This window comes from Dicentrarchus labrax, unplaced genomic scaffold (genome assembly GCF_905237075.1).
Source record: "Dicentrarchus labrax unplaced genomic scaffold, dlabrax2021, whole genome shotgun sequence".
Taxonomy (NCBI): Eukaryota; Metazoa; Chordata; class Actinopteri; family Moronidae; genus Dicentrarchus; species Dicentrarchus labrax.
The window spans coordinates 5568416-5594612 of record NW_026136707.1 but is presented as its reverse complement, the minus strand read 5'-3'; the positions used below and the strand labels follow the sequence as shown (position 1 = coordinate 5594612).

The window sequence follows — 26197 nt, the reverse complement described above, 5'->3', positions numbered from 1 at the left end:
TTCTGTGTGGATGCTTCACTGCATGCAGCTGGGGCCCTTCTTATTACTTTTTGCCCCCGGCCCCTCAGAAAACCAGGGTCCGCCACTGACTCCATGTTGTCCTATTAAAACCATATAACATGAGACCTCCAGCTGAAAGAAATCCTCATCTGTGTGATCCCCTTCCCAAATGACTTTTATTCTCATAAAAATGTGAACATATTAAAACTACTGCCTACACTCCTTTGACCTATAAGTTCAGTGTCCTGCTGTATCACTATCAAAATACTACTCCCACGGGAGCCTGTCATGAAAAGTATTTAAGTGGCCTTTTACTTCCCAGTGTACTGGCAATATGCCCGGATGACTCTTTTAGTTGAGCCACTCCACAATGAGAAAGCCCCGTCAGTTCCCAGAATAGAAATCCCATTTCGGTGCAGGACTTGAACGGGACTCTCACTGCCGTCTGAAACAGCACAGACGCCCCGGCGGTGCAGAGTCTGTCCGGGCTCAGAGGATACGGGCTTTTCATTTACACCTTCAACACGAAACACTTTCGTTACACAGTCTGCACGCGCTTCCGTCGTTGCCCTCCTCCTCCGCGTGCTTTCAGTTCAGTCTCACCTGCTGACACCGACGGCAGCCACTGACACTGACCTGTCATGTCTCCTGGGAGGGATTGAGTCAAACCAGGTGAAGATAAAAGCAAAAAAAAAAAAAAAAAAAAAAAAGAGGGGAAGATAACGTCTCTCACAGCAAACAGTCAGTGAGCTTAAAGTTACTTTGTGTTTTGAACGTGGAGGCGCTTTAAAAGTTGGCTGAAGTGACGTTTCGATAGAGTTCGCGTTTCCCCTTCTTTCACTTTTCCACTCTGGTATGAATTGGAGGATCCACACTCGTCGTTTAGGTTGGAGCACGTATTCCAGGTAAGAGTTATTGCTTTAATTCGCCCTTTTCTCTCTCTCTTTTTTTTTTTTTTGTTGTTGCAGTAAGTCAGCTGAAAGGGTTCAACCACCTCCAAACAACTTAAACAAAGCTCGTGCAGTTCCTGTTGTAAATAACAACTTCCCACGCGAGACAGACAGAGTTGAACCGTGCTCGTTTGGCAGCCCGCTGACATGAATGTGTGTCTAACTGGGAAAGTTAGGAGTTCTTCTTTTAGACTACATCACATTTATGCACATAACATAACCTTAACAAAAGGAGGAATTTCATTTGCTTCCTGAAACCACCTTCTTGCTTGAAACCAAGTGAATTCTTTGCCTGTGTGTGTAAAAGAGTCATAGCTCATTGATTCATACTCTTTTACTGGTCTAAGTGCAGACCTGGATGATGAAGATTATTCATTCCTCATCTGTGAAAACACCCCACAGTAACTTTCACTGAGCTTAAACTGCTGTTTCTTAGTCAAACCCTGTCCCATGACAATAATCTCCGTTTACATAAATTCCCCCATTGTTTACCATGACCCTGAGATATGTGGCCTTTTATCCCTCCATCAGCACATACAGGGTAAACAGAGAGGATGGGAGTGTAGGTTGGGGGGGGGGATTGTGAGGAGATATTGCCCTGAGTGTGTTGTCTGGGGACTTATGCCTTTTAAGTTATTCTCTGTCTCTCACTCACCCACACTCACTCGCTCGTCTTGTTTTGACCTGCTTTGGACAAATCTGTGTCTGAGCCCCGCGTCCCAGGTTGTCATTAATGGATCACTGTTTTCTTGCATCACAATTCCCAGAGATTTACTCAGGCTAAAGGAATCTCTGTCAGTGCAGTTGAACCTGTAATGATGCCCGGAGTTACACACTCACTCACACACACACACACACACACACACACACACACACACACACACACACACACACACACACACACACAGTAGCAAGATGAGATCTGATGAGTGATTTTCTCACAATATATCTTTATTTAATGTGTAGGCCTAGTAAAAGCCTACAGGTAGATGTATATAAGGCTTGAACAGTTTATCTGTTTGTGGTATTAAATGCATTTCAGTAGGGCTGCAGCAATTTCTTTTTTTTTTCCACATGAGATATTACTCATAAAACCACAGGGTGTTACTAATAGCATTAGTGTTGACTTCATTCTATTCAGTAATGAGTGTGATGGTGAACACCCTGAAACGGAAGCAGCATGTTATATTTACGCCTGTGCTTTTTCTTTATCGCTTTAATGTATTAGTTATTTTTCACATTATCTGTTTAACCTTTGAAATGTCACAAAATAGTGCAAAATGTCATTCAGTTTCCCAGAGCCCCCCAAATTGCTTTTTTACAGTTCAAAACAAAACAATATTCAGTTTACAAATTATTTGAAACAGGAGAGCAGCAGATCCTCACATTAGAGATGGTTTTTGCTATTGCTTGCCATGCTATTGCCAAGCTGTGACATTTTCGTACTTTTAGATGTACTCGCTCCTTGTACACCTTTGTTTTTTCTCAGAGAAATTACCTGAACTCGTCAGGTACATATGTGCTTTTAAGTGAGACTAATAATGTTGACAGCGGAGATGTTAATTTGATTACTGAAACCTCAGCCTCAAATGTCTGGACAGATCCATAATCTTTGTTACTTATTTCTTTGATTAGATAGTAGCTGATTTGAATCCTCAAATATTTAGACTACTTTAGATTTCATTCACGCAAAGTTCTTGTGCAGTTGCTGGTTGTTTGATGGATTTGGCTTCTTTTGTTGAATAAAAAAAATACTTAACTATATTGTAAAGCAGGGTATTAAGCGATTATACTGGTATCAGTACCAATACTTGGGTATTGTATTGGCCTTTTAGTATTCATTTTCAAACAATACCCAGGCTTTGGTGCTGGAACCGGTATATCAGCTTCCTCTACATTAGATTTCTCCTAATTTTTAAACCTGGTATAAGATTCTGTGGTATTGACACCAGAACCTGAGATGTACCATAACTCCCATGCATAAAGCTGCCATTGTAGTGACTGAACAACATTTCAAACTGACATCAGCTCGTCAGCCAATTTTCCACAGGAATGTAGAAAAATACACCACGAAACAACAGAACGAGCCCAGAAATGAGACCAATTTTTTTTTTTTACTGTGCTGAGTTGTTTTAGGTTTTCTTTCTTTTAATACTCAGCTAAAGTTAATTGCTTGAGTCAGAATGCACGGGCCTATGTTGTCTTTGTTTTCTTGCATGTGACTGTGAGCTCAACTAGCTGCATCAGTGGTTTTTTGTCAACCAGGGTTTGACACTTTTTCCTCAGTGACAGCTGGGTGACAGCCAAAACTCCCTCCTCTCACCTGCTTTTCCTGCTCACAAACTTGTACTGCGATGACAGCTTCCTGGTCCTCGAGCCAGCAGGAGCCACACGCAGCAGGTCCGGAGGTCGCTGCCGGGTAGTCCACCGCATTTCATCCGTCAAATGACAGTATGCTCTTTGGCAGACTATAAGGACAGGTCCATAAAAATGTCAGGCTGTTTTAAAGATGCAAAATTAGTGCACATAAGCATTTAGGTTGGTACAACTTACACAGGCACACGTATAAAGGGTGTAACTGTTTCATACAATCTAGCAGAAACTAATTATACTGTGCCTTTTGCTTTGTGTTTCAGTTTTCCAACCAAACTTCATTCTTCTAAAATGACAGCAAGACTTTATGCGTTTTTTATTTTTATTTGGTTAGAGCCAAAGTGTAGCAGGACCAGAGCAAGTAAGTGGCAAAAAAGGGACTTTTGACAATAAAAATAGGAAAATTACTTATGCACTGTGGAAACATTGTGTGCCTCAGATGCTAATGTGATGATGTCAGGCCTGCTATTGAACAGAGAGTTTTAAAGACTGGAGATTTGGTCTGTTTGATTGAAGCCACAGCCTGTAATTGTGGCCAATAAAAAGAATATGTGACTTGTCCTGCTAGTTCACAAGACTTAATAGCTGGTTTTGGTCGTATGCCCTCTGCAGAGGGGAGGACAGCACTTACAGTGAGTGAAGAAGCATTTTGTCAGCTGGATTGTAGATGCCTCTCTGGTCTATGTCAGGCCGCTGTGTTTAAAGCAGCACTTGTACAGTACAATGCGGTGAATGTATGCTGTGGTGAGCATGACTGATTTCACAATTTACTAATCCTCTGAAAATATTTGAGTCTGTAAACCTGAAACATGACAGTCAGGTTAAGTAGAATTTTAACCTTTTTACTTTAAAGTCTCCTTTCAATGTCTGCAACTAGGAGAGGGACTGTTTTTGTTCAGTGCAAGATTTATTTAATTGCAATACTACAATCCTGCACACTTGTACTCACTTTATTTAGAAAGTTTCTATCCTTAGACCTCCTCAGGTAAAATCCATATATGTGTTGTTTGCCCGTATGAATATTACCAGATAAAAAATATTTTAAACTGAAAGTGATGTTCAGCAGTGTACAGGATTTAATGGAAAACAGAACAGAGTGTTTTCAATTCTACAAAAACCTCCATTAATATGTCATTAATTGTAAATTTGACCATCGATTCAAGTGAACTGAGAGTGACCTGACCTCCAAGCCCGGCCTCTGGATTAATTTGCCATTGTACATTGCCCCCCTCTTTACAGGGCAGTTTAGCTCACATGCTCCATGTGTGACATGTTTTTCCTATAGCGCCCTTTGCATTGAACGCATAGTGACAAGCTGTAATCAGCATTCACACCCACACCGAGCATGCCACCGTCAGAGCTCTTTTGTCCTTTGTGTTGCTGGTGGAATATAGCTGTTGTCAGTGTTGACTTTATGGTTTTGTGTACACAATGCTTAGCCCCACTTTTCCTTTTAGCCACTCACCAACGAGGGGTCCTGACAGGGACAAGGTCATTGCAGAGTGCTGCTGTGTGGTGTTTTCGTCATTTGGGAGCTACTGTATATGCTGTTTTCAGTTTCAGGAACAGATTAGTCAAACTTTGAATATGTTTTGGCCCATACTGATTACTGAATACTAACATGTTGCAAAGATACAGATGTACAGAGGGACACTACAAAACATATTCAAGAGGCACCTGTTTTACACATGAAGTTCAGTTTACTGACGTTGAATAATGTCTTCTGTGGCTCTGGAGGAGGATGTCTGTAAAAAATAACCCCAATGATATCCAATGACTTAACAGGGAACAATTTTACACACCAAAATCTGTTTACAGGTCATGTAGAGTACTAGTGTTTATGTGAGAAAAGTCGATAAAGCCTCTTGAGGCTCCAGAAGGAGCTGTGCAAAATCTGATAAATTGCTTAATGTTATGTCACATGAGTCAGCGTTGGCTGGAACTGAAGACTGCGAGGTTGAAAAATAAACTGGAGGTGTGGCGTTGGAAAGAAGTGAGCTCATAAGACCTCTGTAGACGCTCCTCGTCTCTACTTGAGGCTAGCGACTAGCATAACAGACCTGAATCTCCAACCGAACTGTCCACCGTCGCTTTGCATTGTGGGTAATGTAGGCGCCAGGTTTTGACAAGAAACAAGATTTTCATAAATTCCTTCATTTTTAAATTTAATTTGAAGACGAAACTAGTTTCCTTATTTCTAAAAAGCCGACGGGCAGTTTATACAATGTATTGCTGCCACGCTTAGTTTCAAGTTTCTATCTTTAGAAGTTATTTGCATGTTCAAAAGACATATTTTCCCCTTATGACTAGCCAACTGATATCATATTGGAACTCTGTAATCTTCGTCATACAAAACGCTCTCTTCCTCTAACTTTTCTTGATAAGAATAGACAAATGTCGTCTTCTTGTACATGATCTTGTCAAAAGTTACTGTATGTGCTTCCAAAGTTATAGATGATTATCAAAAGGGCTTATTTTCTACTCGGCTCTTCAAGTAACAAACAACATGGCAGCTAAATGAAATGTTCTGGATTTAATCCATCAGTGTATGTGACCAGTGAGTCTGCAAACTGTCTCTGTAGAAAGTGTGATTTATAGCTTTGCTATTGGCAAACTGTTTAAAGAGTCCCTGATGAAGCTGTGGCATTGAATAGTGTGCTAAGTGATTGTCTTATTTGGATTTACTCCTGCAGCTGGACACAAACTGTTTATTGACTTACTTCTATCTGGGTTCTTTGAGATCAAACGTACAGGTGATATGAATGGAGATGCTGAAACTTAAGTGGAGCCTCCAAGTGAAAGAAAGAAAGAAAGAAAGAATGATAAGTCTTTGCTGATTTGAGCAAACGCTGAGACAATATGACATGCTGTTTGTTGCCCTGTTGAACGTACATAACTCTCACGCTGGTCTGCCTGTGTGTGTTTGTTTTATGGTGAATCAGCTGTTGCTGGTTATTTCTGATCTGTGGTTGATAATTAGCGTTGCAGACTGATACGCAGACTCCTGAAATCTTCTAGGATCAGTTCGAGAGTTGAGGGTTTTGTCTTGTGTTGCCTCTGAGAAGTCATTACATAACTCACACACATAAACACACGCACAAATGCATGTACACTTGAAGTGCGTCTCTGTTCACTCTCTCTGCTATCTTATTCTCCAGAGGCGCTCCCCTCCCCGCAATCAAGTCCAATTATTTTGGGCACAAAACCGTGTTTTGTTCTTTGATCTGGCTCTCTCAGACTGAACGTTGCTCTTTTTTTCTTTTTCTGCATTTTCACTCATTTTGTTGTCCATAGTTGGTGCTCTTCTTACTGTCTCACGCTCTCTTGTTTTCTCAGTGCACTGTGTTTGTTTAGCCTTTTATTTGTTGCATTTGACAAACCACTGTGTTGACATGAAAGGATGGACTTTACTCCTGAATATCTCTCTCTCTCTCTCTGTCTCTCTCTCTCTCTCTCGGCTCTGCAGTGTCAATAGTGTATCTGAGTGGACTTTAGATAGAGGTCACACAGCGAATGCTTGCGCTGATGTTTGTTTGGATAATAATGTAACTGAGTGTGAAGCTCTCTCTGCCTCCAGCTTTTACTGGACAGCGGTGTACAGTAGAAATGATTAGTAGTAGGTTAAATGATCAATACAGTAATAAATAATATGTTCTGTGTATAATTGAGCTGAGGTGCATTTTGTTTTTACTCTAGACATTGGACCTCTACTATTTCTGCCACTGAAACATTTGCATGTTTTGTTACAGACCATTTTATAACACTGTGGAACTTTTTGTTATTTTAGGGTTTTGTTTTCTTCTGATACTGTAGATGAACTGTGCAATGAATACTATAATGATACCATTGTTACTATGGGCATCAAATTGTCCCTCCTATGTAAGTAGAATATGATTATAACACAAACCTGATAACCTGCCAGCCAATTAGAAAGGACCCTTTAGAACAAAAAATACTTCTTTAACAATTCTTTACACTGTTTCTGATTGGCTGGCTAGGATATGTCTGCTTTTTCTTCACGCTCTCTTCCTAAAAGCAGTTCCCAAACTGTGAAATTACCTTGTTTACTGTAAACTGTTGTGGTCAGTCTTGCTACGTGTAGGAAAGACATTGCATTTATCATCAGTTTAAACTCAACTTCTCTATATAAAACTATGTTTGTATTTCTGTATCTGTGGTAAAGGACCGGTGTGTGGGATTTAGTCTAAGGTATATTATATTTCAGTTCTGCCAATAGATCCTCCTAATAGTTACACACTGGGCCTTCTCAATAAAAAGTTAATGGTATTTTTCATAAATGTTATTTTAGAAGTTTCCATGTCATGGGATGTTGTATATTGGTATCATATACTCCTACTGCATACACCATGGGAAATTGCATGAGTCATTAACCATTAATGAGGTTTTTTTGTCACGTCAGTGAGTCAGTCCTGACAGTTCAAGTTCAATTTCAGTTTCAGTGTTTTCTTTGGTTGCTAGTTTGTTACATGTCAAGTAAATATTTTATTTATTTATCATAGAGCACAAGTAACCTTTACAATGACATCATTAGGATTAGAGCAGCAGATCAGATATGTAGTACTCAAGGAATAAACTTGCAGATAAACATGCAGATTTCACTTTTTTCCCACCTGGACCCATGTTTGTGGGTATTGACGATCAACCAGTGAACACGATTCTTCACCAGTAATAACAGACCTTTGGAGGTGGAATTACACCCATAAAAATGTCCTTGTGACAATTTTTCCTCTGTGGACTTCATAAAGTTGCATGTTACACATTTCAGTGTATCACTGGAAACAAGACATTGGCCTTTGACATTTTACACTACATTGCCTGTTGTTTTCTCTTCCCTCCGTCTGTCCATGCCTCTCTCTCTACCGTCTCTTTGTCGATGTCAGTGTGCCAGTGGTTGTTTGGAAGCCCTCACTCATATCTCAGCTGTATATTTATCTCTGTGCTTCCACTCTGCCTGCATTCCCTGCAGCCTAATAAGGTCTGAATACAGGGAGAAAGGGAGGGCACAGAGGGCGAGGGAAGATGGTGGGAAAAGGTTGGACAATAGGAACCAAAAGTATTTTCCCACAAATTGGTTTTGGTCTGTGTGTTTCTTCTAGCATGCATGTTTTTTGTGTAAAGCGAGACCACAGAGTAGAGGAATAAAGGACATAATAGAATAAAGAGACCAGATAATATAGGCCTGTAGATTGACATATTCCCAAAGCTATTCCTTTGAAGTAGGACAATGTAAACACTACAGTATATAATGATATTTACTTGGGTAAATGTGCATGAATGTGACTCGCAGGACAAAAAAGTTCAACATAAAAGTACTTCAAAGTCTATTCTGATGTGCTCTAACCCCCATTTTTATGGGTGATTTCTCCTTGTAGTATTTAGTTGATTGTTCTAGTTCCATTCATGTACTGTCTCGCTGATGATGCACGTCAAAAGCCTCTAACAAAAAAGAATATTACTTATAATGCTTGTGTCCACACACCAGAGTCGTTCACTAGGAGAGAGACCTTGAATCACAGCCCATTGCCCACATCCTGAATTCTCCCCTCTCTTTCACTATTGCTTCCTCTTCACTGCTGGGTGTTTTCTCCATCACAATCTGCTTTCTGGAAGCTGGGAGGGGGGATTCCTGTGTTTTAAAGTGCTTATTCAGTACTACTCAGCTGTAACTGTCACCTGATCCCTGATGCGCCCTCAACCATGCAGCAGATTATATTACCACAGTATTCACCAAAGTCCCCTCCTGTGAAGCTCTCATTAACTGCCTCCCTTGTCTCAGCCTTTAGAAATGCCCCAACATAACATGGAGAGCACCAGGAGCCAGTGGCAGCAGGGGCTGCGGCCGCCATGGATCACCAGAGTGGCTGGAGGTCAAAGCCCTGCATCCTCAGGGGCGGAGTCAGACACAGAGAGTAGCAGCACTGAGAGTGAGAAGGTAAGTGAGTGAGATGAAGTTGTTGATGGTGGTGATGCAGTAATTTGGCTCTTTCATGTCAGATGATGTGGCGATGGCACATGAAATCGTCCTTTGTAGCTCCTGCATGTAAGAAGAGAGAAGCTTGTTGCTCCACGCAGTTTAACTAATGAATCATCAACATTTCTAGACTAAACAGTTTACTGTTTTAAAGCTTGCATGTGGTGACTTTGTCTGCTATTTTCTCTGTCAGTCCTGCATTAAAAAGCTGGAGGTGGGCTCACCGAGGGTCCTGCCGTCGCCCTCAATGCTCCAGCGGCGAATCACAGAAATCGACCAACAGAAAGAAGAACTAAAGATTGAGGTGAGCATGTTAAACGATTGTGGTCCAATTTGCAGAAAAATACCTGATTTAGTTCACTTTGGTGCAAAATATGTAGCAGACCACAAAAACAATTAAATGGTTAATCAAATCAATAGACTGAATATGTGGTTAATTTAGAAAAACACAATTGGCATCTATTTTCGAAATTGATTAAGTAATTGAAGTCATTTTTTAAAGCATACTTGAGTTATTTGCAGATTTCTTTCTTTTATTTAATTGAATACCTGTAGGTTTTGGTTGACTATTGGTTGAACAACATAAGCTATTTAAAGATCATAGATAAGATGTCTTATTCACTGTTGTTTGACTTTTTTCATAGATTTAAGGATTAACAAAAAATCTTTAGATGAATCAGTATGAAAACAATGTTGCAGCCCTAGAGTGAATTACATAATATGTAATCTTCAACATGTGTTGCACAACAGGTGGTTAAGGTTTCATTGAGGTTTCTTTAAACTGCTACAACAAATTAAGAACCAAGACAGAGTGGTCAAGAAAACACAAAAACATTTTTTGATTGTGTCTCTGCTGAAGTCTGCACATTTAAATCTTTCCAAACACCAACACAGTCATGCTAAAGGAATGCATATCTGTGACTTGCTCAACGTCTGGTCAATATGATTCAGCTCAGCCTCGTCTCCTGTCCCTTTAGCTGCAGCTGGAGATCGCTCTGCTGCAGGGTGAGCTGCAGACGGAGAAGAAGCAGCTGCACAGACACACACAGAAGCTGCAGGCTCTACAGCAAGAGGCCAGACGGACAGAGAAGCACAAACACACCGACAGACAAAAGGTATCGTGTCATAAAATTAATATCAAACTTCCCTTTTTCGTCAGTTACAGACCTATATGTTGCATTTGTTAGGTTTTATGCCATTATTATGTTCTTCTGTCATGATTCATTACCAGCTAAATGTATTTGTTCTTGGAGACAATGAAGACTAATAGCTTAGATGTAACATTTAACTGGCCTAACATGAGTATCGCAATCACAAGACTCATGAGAAAAGGATATTCACATGTAGAAATGGGTGGGTTCAGTAATATTCCACTAACATCAACACAAGATCACGTCAATGATAAGTAAATTCCCATGGAATGATTGTTGGAGTAGAACTGGTTTGAAGTCAGATGTCTGTGGTCTTTAGGAAAAAAACTCGAAATATGGTTGTGAAATTGACTTGATGCATTATTTTCTTCTCTTTTGAAATAGTTTTTGTTTTACTTTTAAAAGTTAGGTGATTACTGTGCTCTTGCTTCACTCATTTCTTGCCATATCTGTAACTGCAGGAGCGAGAGAGTCTGGAGGAGGAGAGACGCAGGGTGGATTCACTGAAGAGGAGGTGTGAGGAGAAGGAGAAACTGATCCCCGGTCAGCCTGAGAGCCAGAGAGAACAGCTAACACTGCAGCTGCAGCAGGTGAGTGCCTGAGCTGCACATGATGATATATTTTCTTTTCTGTTCGACAAAATATCCACAAAAGTAGCTGAGAACGGCCGCTTTCACCTTTTTATGTAAAAGTCACGACTACTGGTCGGACCTAAAAACACGACGTAAGTCTGACATGAATGAGAGGCAGAAACCTTGAGCAGACCCTGGCTCTAGGTGGGTGGTCGTCTGCCTTGACCGGCGAGGTAGGTGATGATAATGGTGGTGACAGTAATGATAATAATATTAGCAGAAGGCGCAACCACGATCCATGGGAACCTGCGAGACGGGAAAGCACAAAAACTCAGGGGAAGAAGCTAAATTAATAACATGCATTAATGGGACATGAATGTGTACGGATAGAGGGACAAAGGAGCTCAGTGCATCGTGGGAAGTCCCCCGGCAGTCTAGGCCTATAGCAGCATAACTAAAGGTTGGTTCAGGACTCATCTGAGACAGCCCTAACTATTAGCTTTATATAAGAGGAACGCCTTAAGCCTGCAATACAGACAATAAAGTTGTTCTTTATACTTGTTGCTGTAGTTTTTACCGCTTTTTCTCTTTCCATGCACATTGAAAGTAGAAGTTGGGCCACAAAACTTTAACACAACTAATCGATGCCGCTGCAAGGTGATGTTATCTAAATTCAAAATCTATTAGATTAGAAGTGATTCACTTACTAGTCAAAACAGCACAAAAATGGCCTGTGTCCATGTACTGCTTTTGAGAGGGTTTAGGTTGTGAATCGAATATTTCACGATGCACACAGCTGTTACTCCAACGCTAAACATTTCCGGTATGGCTCAAAAATGTTTTAAATATCAGTCGAGTTTTTGGATCAATGAAGTCTCTATGTCATGTGCAGCGTCCAATGTTGCTGAACTTGTTTAACGAAGGACTGAAAATCTAAGAAATGATGTTGGCAGCTGTCCAAATGAATAATAAAACTGCAACTGATACTTGGTTGGCTCATGTCCGTCTGTCTCCGATACGGGGTGTTGGCATCGGTGATGACTCCTATACATAATGTTGTTTTTTGGTTGAACAAAGTGTGGTTGTTCAGTACCTGTTCAACCTGATGTGTCAGTGTTTCAGAAGTCTTTACACAAACACACACAGACAAACTGTGCACAGGATGTGTATTTTTCTTTGTGATGGTGACAGAACAAGATGAGAGACCTCTTTGTTTTAAAAGTGGTGTTTAATGACAGGTTTGGTGCAGTTCAGTGGCAGGTTGTTACTTTTTTGTTGTGACATGTCAGATTTATTTGGAAAGACCTTTTAGAAACTGGTTTGTAACAAATTGCGCCACAGAGAACCTCTCACAAGCACACAATAGAGGACTAAGTACACACTGCACAAGAACAATAGTGCGGGATTTTGTGAAATGAGACAATGAGGCTGCACTTGCACTTTTATATACTGAAGCATTAGAAACACAAAATACAAATTGCCCGAAGTTGTTTTCTGAATAAGAATTCTTAAGTTAAATTTGGTGTCTTCTGTCTGTATAAAGTTTGTACTGAAGCTAACAACACTTTATATATACTCTATATATTCTACTCTAGTGTGTTCTACTCTAGTGTGTTATGCATACTTTCATTCACTGTAATACTGAAAGTGAAAGAAAAGATAATACACAAATGTAAATGAGATGTTAACTGTAATTTATAATTTTTTATCCAGCATTTTTATAATCTGAACCTACGGTGTGAAATAAAAAACAAGGGCTGTTAAATTATATTAGACTCATTTCTCTGTCTTCGCTGCAGGAAAAAGAGGCGATGGAAGCGGCAGTGCGGGCCTTTGAGGACTGGGAGTTTCGTGTTCTGGAGCAAGAGAGCGGCATTGATGAGGAAGAGAAGGAGGGAGATAGTGAAGGGGAGATGGAGAAGGAAATCTCATGTCAGCAACATGTGGTCAACGCGGCACAGGTAAACAATGTGTCTTAGGAATGATTTTGTTCCCCCAACATTTCACAGCTGCTCCTGACGTGCTGTACGGTTTTGCTTATCTGCGTGTCACATGCTTTAAATCAGTGTCACTGTTTACCCTCGCAGGCTGACTTGGGATTAACCCTTCCAAACATTCCTTCAATACAGATTTATGACGTCAGACTTATGCATAGCATGTTGACAAAATAACAGGAACACCCCACAATACAATAGCCCAACAAAGACCTCTACAGTGAAGTGTAGTGAATTTTAACCAGAAATTCTGAATACGAGCTTAAAAAAGCTTTTACATTCATAAAGTTTTATAATGTTCAGTTTTTGTTTAGATTGGGTCAGAGACACGTGGTGCATTTGTTTCCATTTATTGGACATTGTTGGGTGTTCCTGATATTTTGTCTACCACTGGCCTGGGCACACATAAAATGGTATACAATATTTTGTTTTGTCTTGATAGTAATGTAAATGTCTATCTCATCATGGATTTTTTTGTGTAAGACTCAATAATGATATTAATAACGAGAAGGTCAACCTCTACTCCTACAATCTTGATAGATTTCCCCTTTCATGTCTATCTTCAGCTGTCAAATAAAGGCAAACCCCCCCAAAAATATATATATATATATATTCATGACTGTAAAGGGTAATACAAGTTGTCAGACATTCAACAGAAACCTTTACTGAAGCTGATTTTTCTTCCTTTTGTGACCTATGTTTCTTTTCTTGCTGAAATGTTTGGCACCAGCCTCCAATTCCGAGCCTCGGAAATGAATTTTATTCTTTTAAGAGTCAAATTAAGGAGAGGGCAGACCAGAAAGTTTAAACTTTAAAGCCACAAATCTGAGCTCCTCCTACAATAATCACAGGCATTGATCAACCAAGCTATAAATCCTGCTCAGATACTATTTTTGTAGTGTAGCATGGTAAAAATCATCATTATTGGCTTATTGGCCCTGAAGGACTCACTACCACATTAGATGGCTAATTTGGAATTACAGCACTCACATGCACTCTCCCCTTCACAGTCCATGGTTGCCATAGCAGGTTAAGACTTGTCCTCCTTCCTCTCCCCTTGTCAAATTGGGACATGAGCATGAACTCTGTACCTCACTCTCACCAGCATCGCCCTGACACAGTCACATGACTCTGTACAGCAAGCTTAATTACATCAGAGGCCACCATGAGAGAGAAATCAAAAGAACAAGACGGCCGTGGAGAAGATGGAAAGATAAAACACATGAGGGGATTTAGAAAGTTTTGGAGTAAGGCTAGATTGTCATGGCTGAAAGGATAATTTGTATTATTTTGTTCAATACGGAGATCTTTAACTGCACTGACTATCAAAGGAGATATGCAATTGGTGTATCTTTCCAAATACAATTAAAATGCAAAATAATTAGACAGTAAGAACAGTAATTCCACCATATCATACAACCAAATAAAAAGGAGGCAATCACCTTAAGCTTAAAACCTGTTTTTCGGAAGTAGTGTGCATGAAAAGGCCTGTGATTGGCCAGAGAGTTTACTTTTGAAAAGAGCTGGCTTGACTGTACGCACCAGAACAGACACTCTGAATGCAGAACGACATTATAGCACCCAGCTAAGTCTGCTTTTCTGTGGAAGCCAGGAAAATGGTCGTCATTTAATTTGTTCTGCAGCTTTGTGATGGAGCGAGTCAAGAAATGTAAAGAAATGTATCAAATTGGGAGACAGTAAAGTCTTCAGATTAGGATCATTTGAAGAGGCATGGAAAATGTTGGCACTTGCGTGATAAATCCTAAATTTATAACTGCACTGAGGGGCCAACTTTTGAGACACTGGCACCCTAATGTGTACTTTGTCCAGATAATGATTTATTGAAACATTTTTTCAATGTTTTTTGGCTTGCAGAAGATTTATTTGAGTGTTTTCAATCTTTTGCAGTATGAAAAGGACTCATGTCTCTGTGAGGCTGTACTTAAACGCTGTGATGCTTTAAGTTAAATGTTGACATCTGCTAATAACATGCTTCACAGCACGCATAATGTTTACCACGTTCACCATCTTAACTTGGAGTGTTAGCATGCTAACATTTGTTGATTGGCACCAAACGCAGAGTACAGCTGAGGCTGATGGGACTTTCATTGGTTAGTCAGCAGGTTTTGGTCGTAAACCAAAGTATTAAACAAATTAAAAACTTTGACCTGATGATGGCGCTTTACAATACATCCTGTTAGGGACATCAGTGTGTGTACCAAATTTGATGTAAATCCATCCAATAGTTTTAACACAAAATCACAAATATCAACCTCACCATGACGCTAGAATGAAAGCCGGGGTCACCAAAATCAGAAAGATTAATCCTCCAGGGATCATGAATGTTTGTAATAATGGTCATGGCAGTAGTTGTTGAGATATTTCAGTCTGGACCAACAGACGTTGTCATCCATAGAGGGTAATGAATGCTAACAGAAGCTTTATTGACAAACCTTCTGTTACCTAAAGGCAATGGTCATTCTCTCATATGGTGAGTTCAAAGGTCAGCAAAACATATCTTTTTAACTATCTAAATGATTTATGAAGCCTTCACTATTTATTTTTTATTCCAAGATTTTCTGATAGAGAGAACAACTTGTGATATTTGTTTACATTATGACACAAGAAGTTTAATAAGGCTGTTTCTCCATTCACATGACAGAATCCACAGGAACATATGAGTATAGACAATAGCTGGATGGTGAAAATAATATGGAATTGTTCCTCAATTAGCTGGAGTATGTAAGAGGAGCAGAGAGAGATAAAGAGAGGGATTGTGTGAGAGGGACGGTCGTTGACTCAGCTGCAGATGACGGTTCATCTCTATACCCTCTGTCCGTCTGTCCGTCTGTCTGTCTGTCTGTCTGTCTGTCTGTCTGTCTGTCTGTCCCTCACTGTGTCAGATTCGCTGGCCTAATCTGCTGATTTAATGTCAGCCCATCATTTCTTTGAGGTACTCTCTTAGCCCTGCTGTCACATGTCCCTCTCGTGCCTCTCATTAACTTGCAAAATGGATGTTTGATTTGCATTGTGTCTCGGCCGAGGAGATCAGCTTGGCTCTGGGCTCTGCATTTTCTCACACAACACACACGCCGTCACATCAGGGGTGTTTACTCAATATTACATCACAACATAATGAAAAGATTAAGTGAACTTTGGCCAGCCAGATGAATCGGATACAGCACATGACATTTCTTTTGAGGAATAGAAACGGTATGGCGGTCCACGCTGAAGGGAATTATGTTGTGAATATTCAGGAGCGGGTCCAGCAGTTGGAGAGACAGCTGAAGGAGATGGAGCGGGAGAAGGAGAGGGAGCTGAACGCTTTGAGGAAAGAGAAGAGAGAACTCGTCCACACAAATCAAAAGGTAAGAGGGATTTATAATGGTGGCTATTAATTAGGGCTGTAAGAAAACTTAGAAAAATATCATAACGCAATTTGGTTTTCTTTAAAACACTGTATTGATTTATGTGTTTAAACCTGTAACAGTGTTATAAAGGTAAACTGACGGCTATGATGTTGGGTGTTACAGGGACTGTGACTGTGGTTGTTTGAAATCTACTCAGATTTTATGCAAATGGTGGTGTGTTCTTTATATCTTTATATCTCCTTGCTAACAGTATCTCAATACATTGAATCGTAACCCCTGTATCTTGATATGTATTTTAAAACAGCATTTTTTTTCTAAAGAAGAAAGGAACCTGTACATTCAAAATAAAGTTAGTTTATCAAAAGTGGATTTCGGACACAACTCAGATTTTTAGATTTACAACAGCAGTGTCCAAAATCTGTATTTACTATATATATTTAATTCCTGCTGTTTTATTTGAGTGTACGAACCAAATTTGAAATGTATCCATCATATAGTACACTCAAAAATCATAAGTGCACCGGCTAGAGTGTTAGCGTGTGCAATGTCAGTTTATTGCTGACTCTAAAGTAAACTAGTATCTGTTTTATAGGGATCAGTGAATGAGTGAAAGAGGGGTTGAAATTTGAGACACAGCTGAACATTTCTAAAGGTATAAATAATCACATTGGATTAATTGTAGTTGGTGTTTAAGAATCTATTATAGGGGACTATTCTGGTGCAGTCTGAACAGCAGACCAGCTAATTTGTTTAGCTATACCTGCTGTGTTAAAGCTGCCCTACCTTGTTAAGAGTGGAAAACAATTACTGATTGATAAGTGATTTATCACTGGACTCCTGCAGTTCCTGTTTTAACATCTTTCAGCACGTTGTTTTGGTTTTACAATTCACAACTTTACTATTTTGGTTCGGTCTCACCACTCTCATCAAACTCATTTTGGTCCACAGTAGGCAGCTGTTTTCAGATAAGAAGCTCTGATAAACCGACTGTACACAAACTCCTGAGCACCAAACGCAGTTAGCGACTAGCAGGTGATTTTATGTCAGTTTTGCATTTACAGCTTGTTGCGCTTGTGGTCAACAAATCAGAAAATGCAGGTTTAAAGAGTTAAATGTTGCCTGGATCAGCTGTGATAATGAGCTAAGTTACAGAATGAGGTACAATAATATTGCATTCTTAGTAACTGTGAGTGAAATTGTTCACTCTTCTGTTTTGTAGCACTGTCCAAATGTCTAGTCAGAGTTATTATACCCTTTTATAGCAAAATGGAAAACATTTTATTGTTTACAGGATAAATCTTTTAAGATGCTCTTGCTTTCAATGCCCCATTAAAAGTAGTGTGCAATCAATGGCCACTACTCAAGATATATTTATTATGCATCACCCAGACAAGGGAGATGGCTGCTGGATGAGAAGAATGATCTGAGTAGTGACCAAAACTCTTCTTACCAGAGAGCAATTGTAGTTATAATAGTCCTCTACATAAGTTCCCCGTTGGGTGAATAATGTTTGATTTCGGTGCTAAGCTTTGCTTTTCATTGGCTTCAGTCCACTTTTATCAAAAACATCCAATGACTATTAGTTGACTAACACTATGAGGGCAGCCCACACTGCCATGTGTTATCAGTATTTATTATGAATACTTGCTGTTCCAAAGTGTGTGATTTACTCAGTCATTAATTAAACTGCGCTGTGACTTTATCACACAGCCAGTGGTTTGCCTTTGATCAGACTTATGGCAGCACCAGTTAAAACGAGGAGGAGATGAGATCTGGACGAGGAAAAAGCAAATCAGACATGGGGAGGGAGAGAGAGAGAGAGAGCGAGAGCGAGAGTGAGAGCTTAACTCAAGCTTGAGGGAGGGAAGGAAATGATAGAGGGGAGGAGTAAGCAATGTGAGGGAGGGTGCTGCGTTTGTGAATGTGTGTGGACATGTGTGTGGATGTGTGAGAGGGCGAGAAGGCAAGCTGGGAGAAGTTTCACATCCTTGCATCACAGCGGTAAGCTAAAAAAAAAAAGCCCTTAAATCAATCTGCACGGCTGACGGGGCGTTAAAATTCAGTTTTTTTCAGAAAAATGCGTTAATGTGTGGTTCATCGGCTCTTCTGAATGAGAGAATAGGAACAGCTAGAGGGAGGACAGAAGGGAGTGGCAGCACAGAGGAGGAGAGAGGGACAAGACAGTGTCAGACAACATGACCAAGTGTGTGTGACTAAAACATGACTGCATGGAGGATGTGGTTTACGTCTTGCATGTGCAGTGAACTTCAATTGTGAAAAACAGTTGTGTCTGAGATAACTTTTATAGTAGGTGGTTTATGAAAAAATAGTCATATAGCAGTATTGTAGTAACAAGGACTATAATAAGCTTTTCTTGGTTGTTTATTAAATGTATCAGAAGAAAACAATACCCCAGAATCAGTAACTGTTGTCTAAAACCTTTTAAATCTTCACTGTCCACACATTCCCTGTGGACGTGTACTAGTAGTAAAAGAGACAGATAAGGGTTAAATAGTGGACTGCATGTGGCGACTGAATTGCTCATGTGTTCATGAGTCAAGCAGGGAGGGAGGGTTAGAGGGGGGAAGATAGTGAGGGAATGATAATTTTTAACTCATTACGATCCCTCTGGAAGTGGAGTTTTCATTCTCAGCCAGATGTGGTATGTCTAACACTGCAGCTATCATCAGTCACTGTCTTTTGGCATCTTCCCTGCTGCTCCAATTCATTTAAACTTTTGTGTTTGTGCCTTGGAGCCAGTTGTCATCACAGACACGCTACTGAATTTCAAATTAAATTTAATCTGGACCTACAGGTTCTCAAAGAGAAGAAGCCGCTCACCGATTGGTCGAACATCACCGGCTCAGCCCCCTGCATGATGTCACTTTCTCCTCTGACCGTACACAAGCCTCCTCAGGTACACAGCGTGTCACCATGGATACAGTATGTGTTTACAATAGGGCTGCAACTAACAATTATTTTAATTATCGATTCATCTCACTTATTTGCTCCAAGGAGTCCCAGGTGACGTCTTAAAATGTATTTTTTTTCTCCGACCAACAATCCAAAATTCAAAGATATTCAGTTTAATGTTGTAGAAGGCAAATAAAAGCAGCAAATAATAACATTTTAGAGGCTGGACCTAAATGTTGAATGAGTAATCAAAATCTATTTGATCAAATTTCTGATTGTTTCACTTCTAGCTGAAATCAGAATTTCAAATATTTGTTACACTTATACTTACACTGTTTTCTTTTATTTTGTAGGAACCATGCAAAGAATCTGTCAGTTTGCCCAGAAGACGGAGTTCGCATCGCAACAACAAACTCAACGACAGGCCGCTCTCAGCACAGGGTGAGCTATTACCGGCCCTGTTTTTCTATTTTCTATTGCGCTCTTGACTGCTTAATCTGAGAGCAACATTGATATAGAACAATAAACACTCTCTCTCTCTGCACTCATGTCCTCATTTTGTCTGACTGTTTGCTCAGTTCCCTCCCTTTTAGTCAAATTAAAGGTGTGTCAGTAGAGACGGCAGGTTGTTACTACGTAGGCAGAGAGCAGGATTTACCTGTATAGACCAGATCAGACAGAGAAGCACATATATACTTAAGCCTAAAATCTCCTCAGTAGTATCTATTTTTCACACACACACCTGTCTGTCACCAAACATCCGAGTAGCCTGATCTACAAGGTCATGTCAAGTCTTGCCAGGTGTTTGCTGTACAGAAAATTCTTGATCTAATGTAATTTACCGTCCTGATACAGAAATTCTCACACGCCACATCTTATATGAAGCTATTCCGACTGACCGATGCATGCGTGTCTTTCCCTGTCTCCTTCCTCTCTCAGGGTTGGTGAGGACGATTCCAGACAGCCAGAGCCCAAAGGCTTTCACTTCCCCCATCCCCTCCCATAGGCTCAGCAATGGGCACAGCAGCGGGCACAGCAGCGGGCACAGACCTGGGACCAGCAACGGCGGTGCACTCTTTACTCCTTGCAACAGTGCAACAAGCTCTCGCGCTGCCAGGTCAGTTACTTCACTGCTTGTTTGATGGATGCTTTTTTTAAAAAAGAGAAATGAAGAGTGGAGTTGAATGTGCTTTTAGAAGTTTATGTTCTTTAGCATTTACATGCAACAGTAGGGGCAGGAATGCTTTTTATAATTCATACCACTCTCGCAGGATGGAGAAATCTGGTGTGTGTGCACTTACCAGAAAAGATCATTGCAGTTTATTAAATCTTTGGTTTTAATTTTCTAATTTTGGTCTATTGGTAATGCGATTTTACAAAGTTTCAAATGAATTCTTAAATTATTTTATTAATAAATATTTCATGAGTGATAGTTGTTTGTCAAATTGTATTTAGTAGTGGAGTAAATGGAAATAAGTGTTTACAGAGTGATAATTATAGAAGTTATGAGATATGAATACAGGTGTGCAGATTTAGCCTTGCCCTTTGAGAACCAGTAATATAAAACAATTTATTTGAAGGTAAAACTGAAAGTAAGCACATGTTGGCAATAATGGTGCTTTAGGTCAAAGTTATGGTAGGTTAAAGTACGTCAAGCATCAGACAGTTTAGGTAATAATTTTCACTTTCATTTTCCCTTACACATTAGCTTGGAGTTTTTAAAAAATCTGTATGATTGTGTAACTGGTCACGCTCGTCACCCCATTGGATGTCTGTTCAACATGGTGGACACTTTCCCAGATGTTCTCTTGATAAGTAAAATGTCTTCATTAAGGATAGGAATTATGGCCAAAACTAGACCAATCAGAATACCAATCAGAATAATCTCAATGTTTGGCCCAGGAACAAAATATATCAACATATTAAAAAGGACTTCGACTCTGGACACACAGACACTGTCGACATCAACAACTAACTCACAACGGTTACAGTAGGTGTAGCGTATGGTAACAACAGGGATAAACAAGTGCAAGCTAATCAGTAGCGGTATAGTTAGTTAGATATTATGTCAAGCATATACAAGTGCCCAACCCACATGGTCACCAAAACTATTTGTCAAACATGAACATAACTTCTTACTTTACAACATATGTTGACCTTTGGCAGGATTTAATGATCTTGGATGATTTTGCTTCTTTGGAGCAGCAGTGGTTGTGTCTCATGTTGCATTGAAAAGTCACACATGGGTCGAGATTCTATGTAATCCAAGCATTTAGTTTATTCTGATATTCTTGCTACAGTGTCTATAACTGATCCATAATACTGTGCGTTTACTGTGATACCGGCTTCATTTGGTTTAAGCAAAAGATTAATGACTGATCCTCAGTGGCATATTTGCTTTTGAGGATTTAACACCCTTCTGCACACAGTGGGGTTGTTTGTATCTTAACCTTTAAAGTTATTCTCATTCATTGATGAATGTAACTCGTCTCACAGCCCGTCTCTGTTGGATCTCGTGGAGATCGAGAAGAAACTGAGGGAAGCCAAGGCAGAGAGAGAGAAACTGCTCAGAGAGAGGGTGAGTCACCTGCCGTGGGAAACTCTTGCTGACACTTCTAATCACCCACGGCACACTGCATTAGACACGGCTGTCTGATCACTGACACCCACTCAGCTCGCACATGATGGTCCAAGAAAACAGCCAGCAGATGTGTGGATGTTTGTAATGCATTTTTGCAGCATTGCCAAATGCAAGACTGAAAAATGTGTAGCCATATGATTGTGAGTTTATGTGGAGGTTGAAAAAAGAAAGGGGAACTTTCAGTGGTACATAGGTTTCATTGTAAATCATACTTTGTTATAGCAGTATACACTGAAAGGGGTCATATGTTTTGGAGGATGACTAATAATTTTCAGTGACACATGTGTGCACCCAGGAAGAGCGACGACAGTTGTTGTTGGAGGAGAGAAGACAGAGAGAGCTAAACTCTCCTAAAATAGAACCACCGCAGCCCGAGACCCCACAAAGACCAGAGCCAGAACCAAAGGAGCAACCAATTGCCCGTTCTCCCCCAAACTCCCCAGAGGTATGAAATAAAAACCACAAAGCTGTTGGTTCAGCCGTTCAGTTCTTATTCTGAGTGATGGACAGTTAAAAGAATGATCAAAAGCCATGCAGGAGACATTGTTCTTCCATGTCAAAATCTGATGCTTAGATTACCCACAATACAGTTCACTTCTCACAGTTTGGTTAGAGGTTTGAATGTGTTATGCTAGTAGTGGCTAGCCTTGAGCCCATACAATGATATGTTTATAATCTGATCTGAAAGCTCTGTCTCAGACTCTCAGGTGTTACCATAATAATAGGCACTGAATGTTACTATTGTTTCCTCAATTTCCAAGTAAAATTACCTGCCTCTTCTGAACCACATCTAAACTCTGTTTATCTCTCCAGCAGCGCAGTCTACCCCCTCTTCCTTTCTCCCAACTTTGACCTCCGGGCCCATTTGGAGTCTCTGGGTCACGGGGTGGCCGGCTGCACCGACCTGCGGCTGACACCTCGACGCTGTGCGGGCTTCCTGACAAAGCGAGGGGGGCGGGTGAAAACCTGGAAGAAGAGATGGTTCCTGTTTGACATGGACCACAGACGACTAGCCTACTATACAGGTTAGACTGGCTGGGAGAGTAGTGTGTGCACATGCTGGCTGTGTGTTTACATGAATGAAAGCCTTTTGTTTGTCACATTAAGTCACTGAAAGGAAGTCAGGCATGTTGTAAAATAACAATGCATTAATAGCATTATTTTCCAGCCTTTATAGTTTGTTATATTTCATTGTTCCATCTGTATTTCCCAGTCAAAACAAAGAAGACTTTAAACTCATAATAAAGTTGCAGAGTAGTAATAACTTTTAGGACTTGAATAGATCTGTCTAGTCTTAATAAGTATGCTGTTAACTAACTTGCTTCTTCCTTTGCTGCAGACTGTGATGAGAGGAAGCTAAAGGGAGTCATCTACTTCCAGGCCATAGAAGAAGTTTATTATGACCATCTAAGAACAGCCACTTCTGTGAGTTCTCATACAGTACATAAACTGACTTTGACAAATGTATCAAAGTCTGTAGAGTGTTTCATCCGGCTGAGAGTCTGTATGAATGAATGCAGTTTAAAATGGACTTTAGACCACAAACCCAAAGGCTCTGTAGCCTGGAGTCTTATATATGATGTACAGGTCAGTGTGGCCCAGTCATGAATCACAAAAATCTTTTAAAAAGTTGATTGAGGCCTTTTTGCACAATGTGTTTTAGGACTAAATGAATGGCCATCATTACATATATTATTAAATATATTGTTATATCTCATGGTACATCTTCAAGGTCTCCACTTTAATCTTTTTCATGTTGTTTGATGTCTCCCTGGAAGTAAGAGCACTATTCCAACTGAACTAGAATTACCTCAGGATCTCATGTGATTTGGGAATTTTATGTTTGTGTTTATTGTGGTGTATTCACATGACATAAAGTTTGTTTGAGGTTGCGCCTTCTCCAAATGGGTCATTGGACAGATTATAGACATGCCAGACTTTCATGGGATTAAAGACACAGACGATCTGTGCAGTTACTGTATTAGAAATCAAAGGCGGGTGTTGGGTGCTGCTGAGTAGAGCTGCTGGCAAGTCTCTGCTCTTAAAGTGTCAGATGACTATAAGTTTACCGTTACATTGCAATTACCATGGGAAAGCTCGTCATTTATATGAGTCAGCATAAGGAGATGGTATAGTTGCTTAAATAAAACAACTACACAATTTGGCCTCAGGACAATTACAGTTATGCAAAGTAGATAAGTATATTAAGTAGGCTGCCGTTCTTCAATACAATTTTGAGGTACTTTTTTACTTCTACTAGATTTTACATAAAAAAACACATAAGCTTATGAAATATAATACATTATTAAACCAGTGTTTCACCAAAGACATATTTCCCCTCTAAAAGATTGAGCCAGATCCCCAGGTTGGGAATCACTGGACTAAAGTACCTAACTGTATACACAGTAGTTAAAACTAGCTTCAGCTGGACTAGCTAGGTTGCTTATATAATGCTTAGATACTGATGCATCAGTAAACAATTTAATAACGTGATGCACTGTGTAATAATATATATCAGTCAGACGGGCCATTTGTCTGTAGTAAAAGTACTTTACTTTTGATACTTTGAGTACATTTAACTAATAATACTACACTAATAATCAGCCAGAAGAATGCAAGTCTCTACAGTTAGATCAGCGAAATCTTGAACAAATCAATCATCATTATGGAAAAAACACTCACCCCTAATCATGACTTATCACATTATCACTGTCTGTCCCTTCCCTTCAGTCTCCGCGGCCCAGTCTGACGTTCTGTGTGAAGACGTACGACCGTCTTTTCTTTCTGGTGGCTTCCAATGCAGTTTCCATGCGGATTTGGATGGACGTCATTGTCACGGCAACAGATGAGCACAGCCGTTATTGACCTCTTGCATATGTAGACTGTAAAATCCTTGAATGAAGCTACTGAGCGGACAATACCTTTTAGTCATTTTCCCCCTGTCTGAGGGGGCTGGTTTGACTGAGATCCACCTCAGGTTTCTGTACCTGGACTCAGGAATCTGTGGATAAAGCACATGGGACGTGAAGGGTCTGTGGTTCCAGGTGCCGAACAGATGTGCTTTAACGCAGCGGAGGAAACTGTTACTGAAAGAGTGATCCTTCAGTGGTGACAGAGGTTCACCACTGAACCAGCTGCAAACCACTAGCAGCCTAACACACCAGCCTGCTGACTGGGTGTCTGTTACTGGGAGATTTTCACTCTTTGAGCCTGCCCTCCCCCTGCTGGCCACTGTCCAGAATTACAGGACTGGGGTACACTACACTACAACAGTCGGTGGACACAATAGTAGCAACGCTTGTACTATATAATGTAATCCAATATTACAACCCAGCAATAAGAGAAATCATTTTTTTTGTGCTGTATTATGTCTTGGATTTCTTTATACTGTCAAGTGTTTCTACTAATATGTCCATATCCTGCATCTTTGTTTTAAATGTTTTAAATTACATTTTCATGAATTAAGTTATTTGGACATTTATATGGGTTTTCATATGCAAATAAATGAAGACATACACTGTTATGAATGCACTATTAAATGTTTATTCATAAAAAGTTTGCTTCAGTTTCCTTCTTTCAACCTAAATCTTCATTGGCAACATTAAATAATAAAAAAAAAAAACATTTTTTTATTCATTGAGTCCAGATGGATTCATAATTAGCTTCTAGCAGTCTTAAGATGTGTCAGTTTAAACATTTTTTCAACAATTTCAAGCCAGTGCTCCTTTGTCTCTTTTGTTCTCCTGATTACTTGTAATTCATTTATTTTAATTTTATTTTTTTTATTATTTTGTTTGGCCTTTTTCATGGCTTTTTTGGATAGGACAGCTGAAGATCGACAGGAAAGGTGGGTAGAGAGAGAGAGGATGACACGCAGGTCGATTCAAACCCGTGCTGCTGTAGCAACTCCGTATATCGGTCGCCAGCTCTACCGACTGAGCTAACCGGGCATCCACTTGTAATTCATTTTAATTGTTTAACCAAATATCTCTTGCTTCTCATTACACTACACAAATTACAGAAGTTTACACCCATACAACTCATAGGTCCTTCAGGAGTATGTGTTACATACTTTTGCCCACAACACTGTTATTTCTTGACATTTAAAAAAAAGAGAGAGAAAAAAGAAAGATTAAAAGGTTTTGATAAAAAAAACAATGTAATGGTGTAGTTATTTGTCATTTAAAGTACATTTATCTGTTCTGGTCATGGAGTTTGTGGGGTAATTTCCTGTTTTTGA

General features: G+C 39.9%; 1 protein-coding gene across 1 annotated transcript; it reads left to right on the top strand.

The window, feature by feature from the left end:
* The first annotated feature begins 398 nt into the window (after positions 1-398).
* Positions 399-25512, top strand: phldb3 (pleckstrin homology-like domain, family B, member 3). The gene is given in 16 exon segments (XM_051405883.1): positions 399-905; positions 9121-9276; positions 9509-9619; positions 10293-10430; positions 10928-11056; positions 12838-12999; positions 16290-16400; positions 19219-19320; positions 19670-19757; positions 20256-20433; positions 21813-21894; positions 22253-22402; positions 22771-22782; positions 22784-22982; positions 23297-23382; positions 24688-25512. Coding segments are annotated over 15 exon segments (1830 nt in total). The 5' UTR covers positions 399-905; positions 9121-9129; the 3' UTR covers positions 24823-25512.
* Positions 25513-26197: the final 685 nt, after the last annotated feature.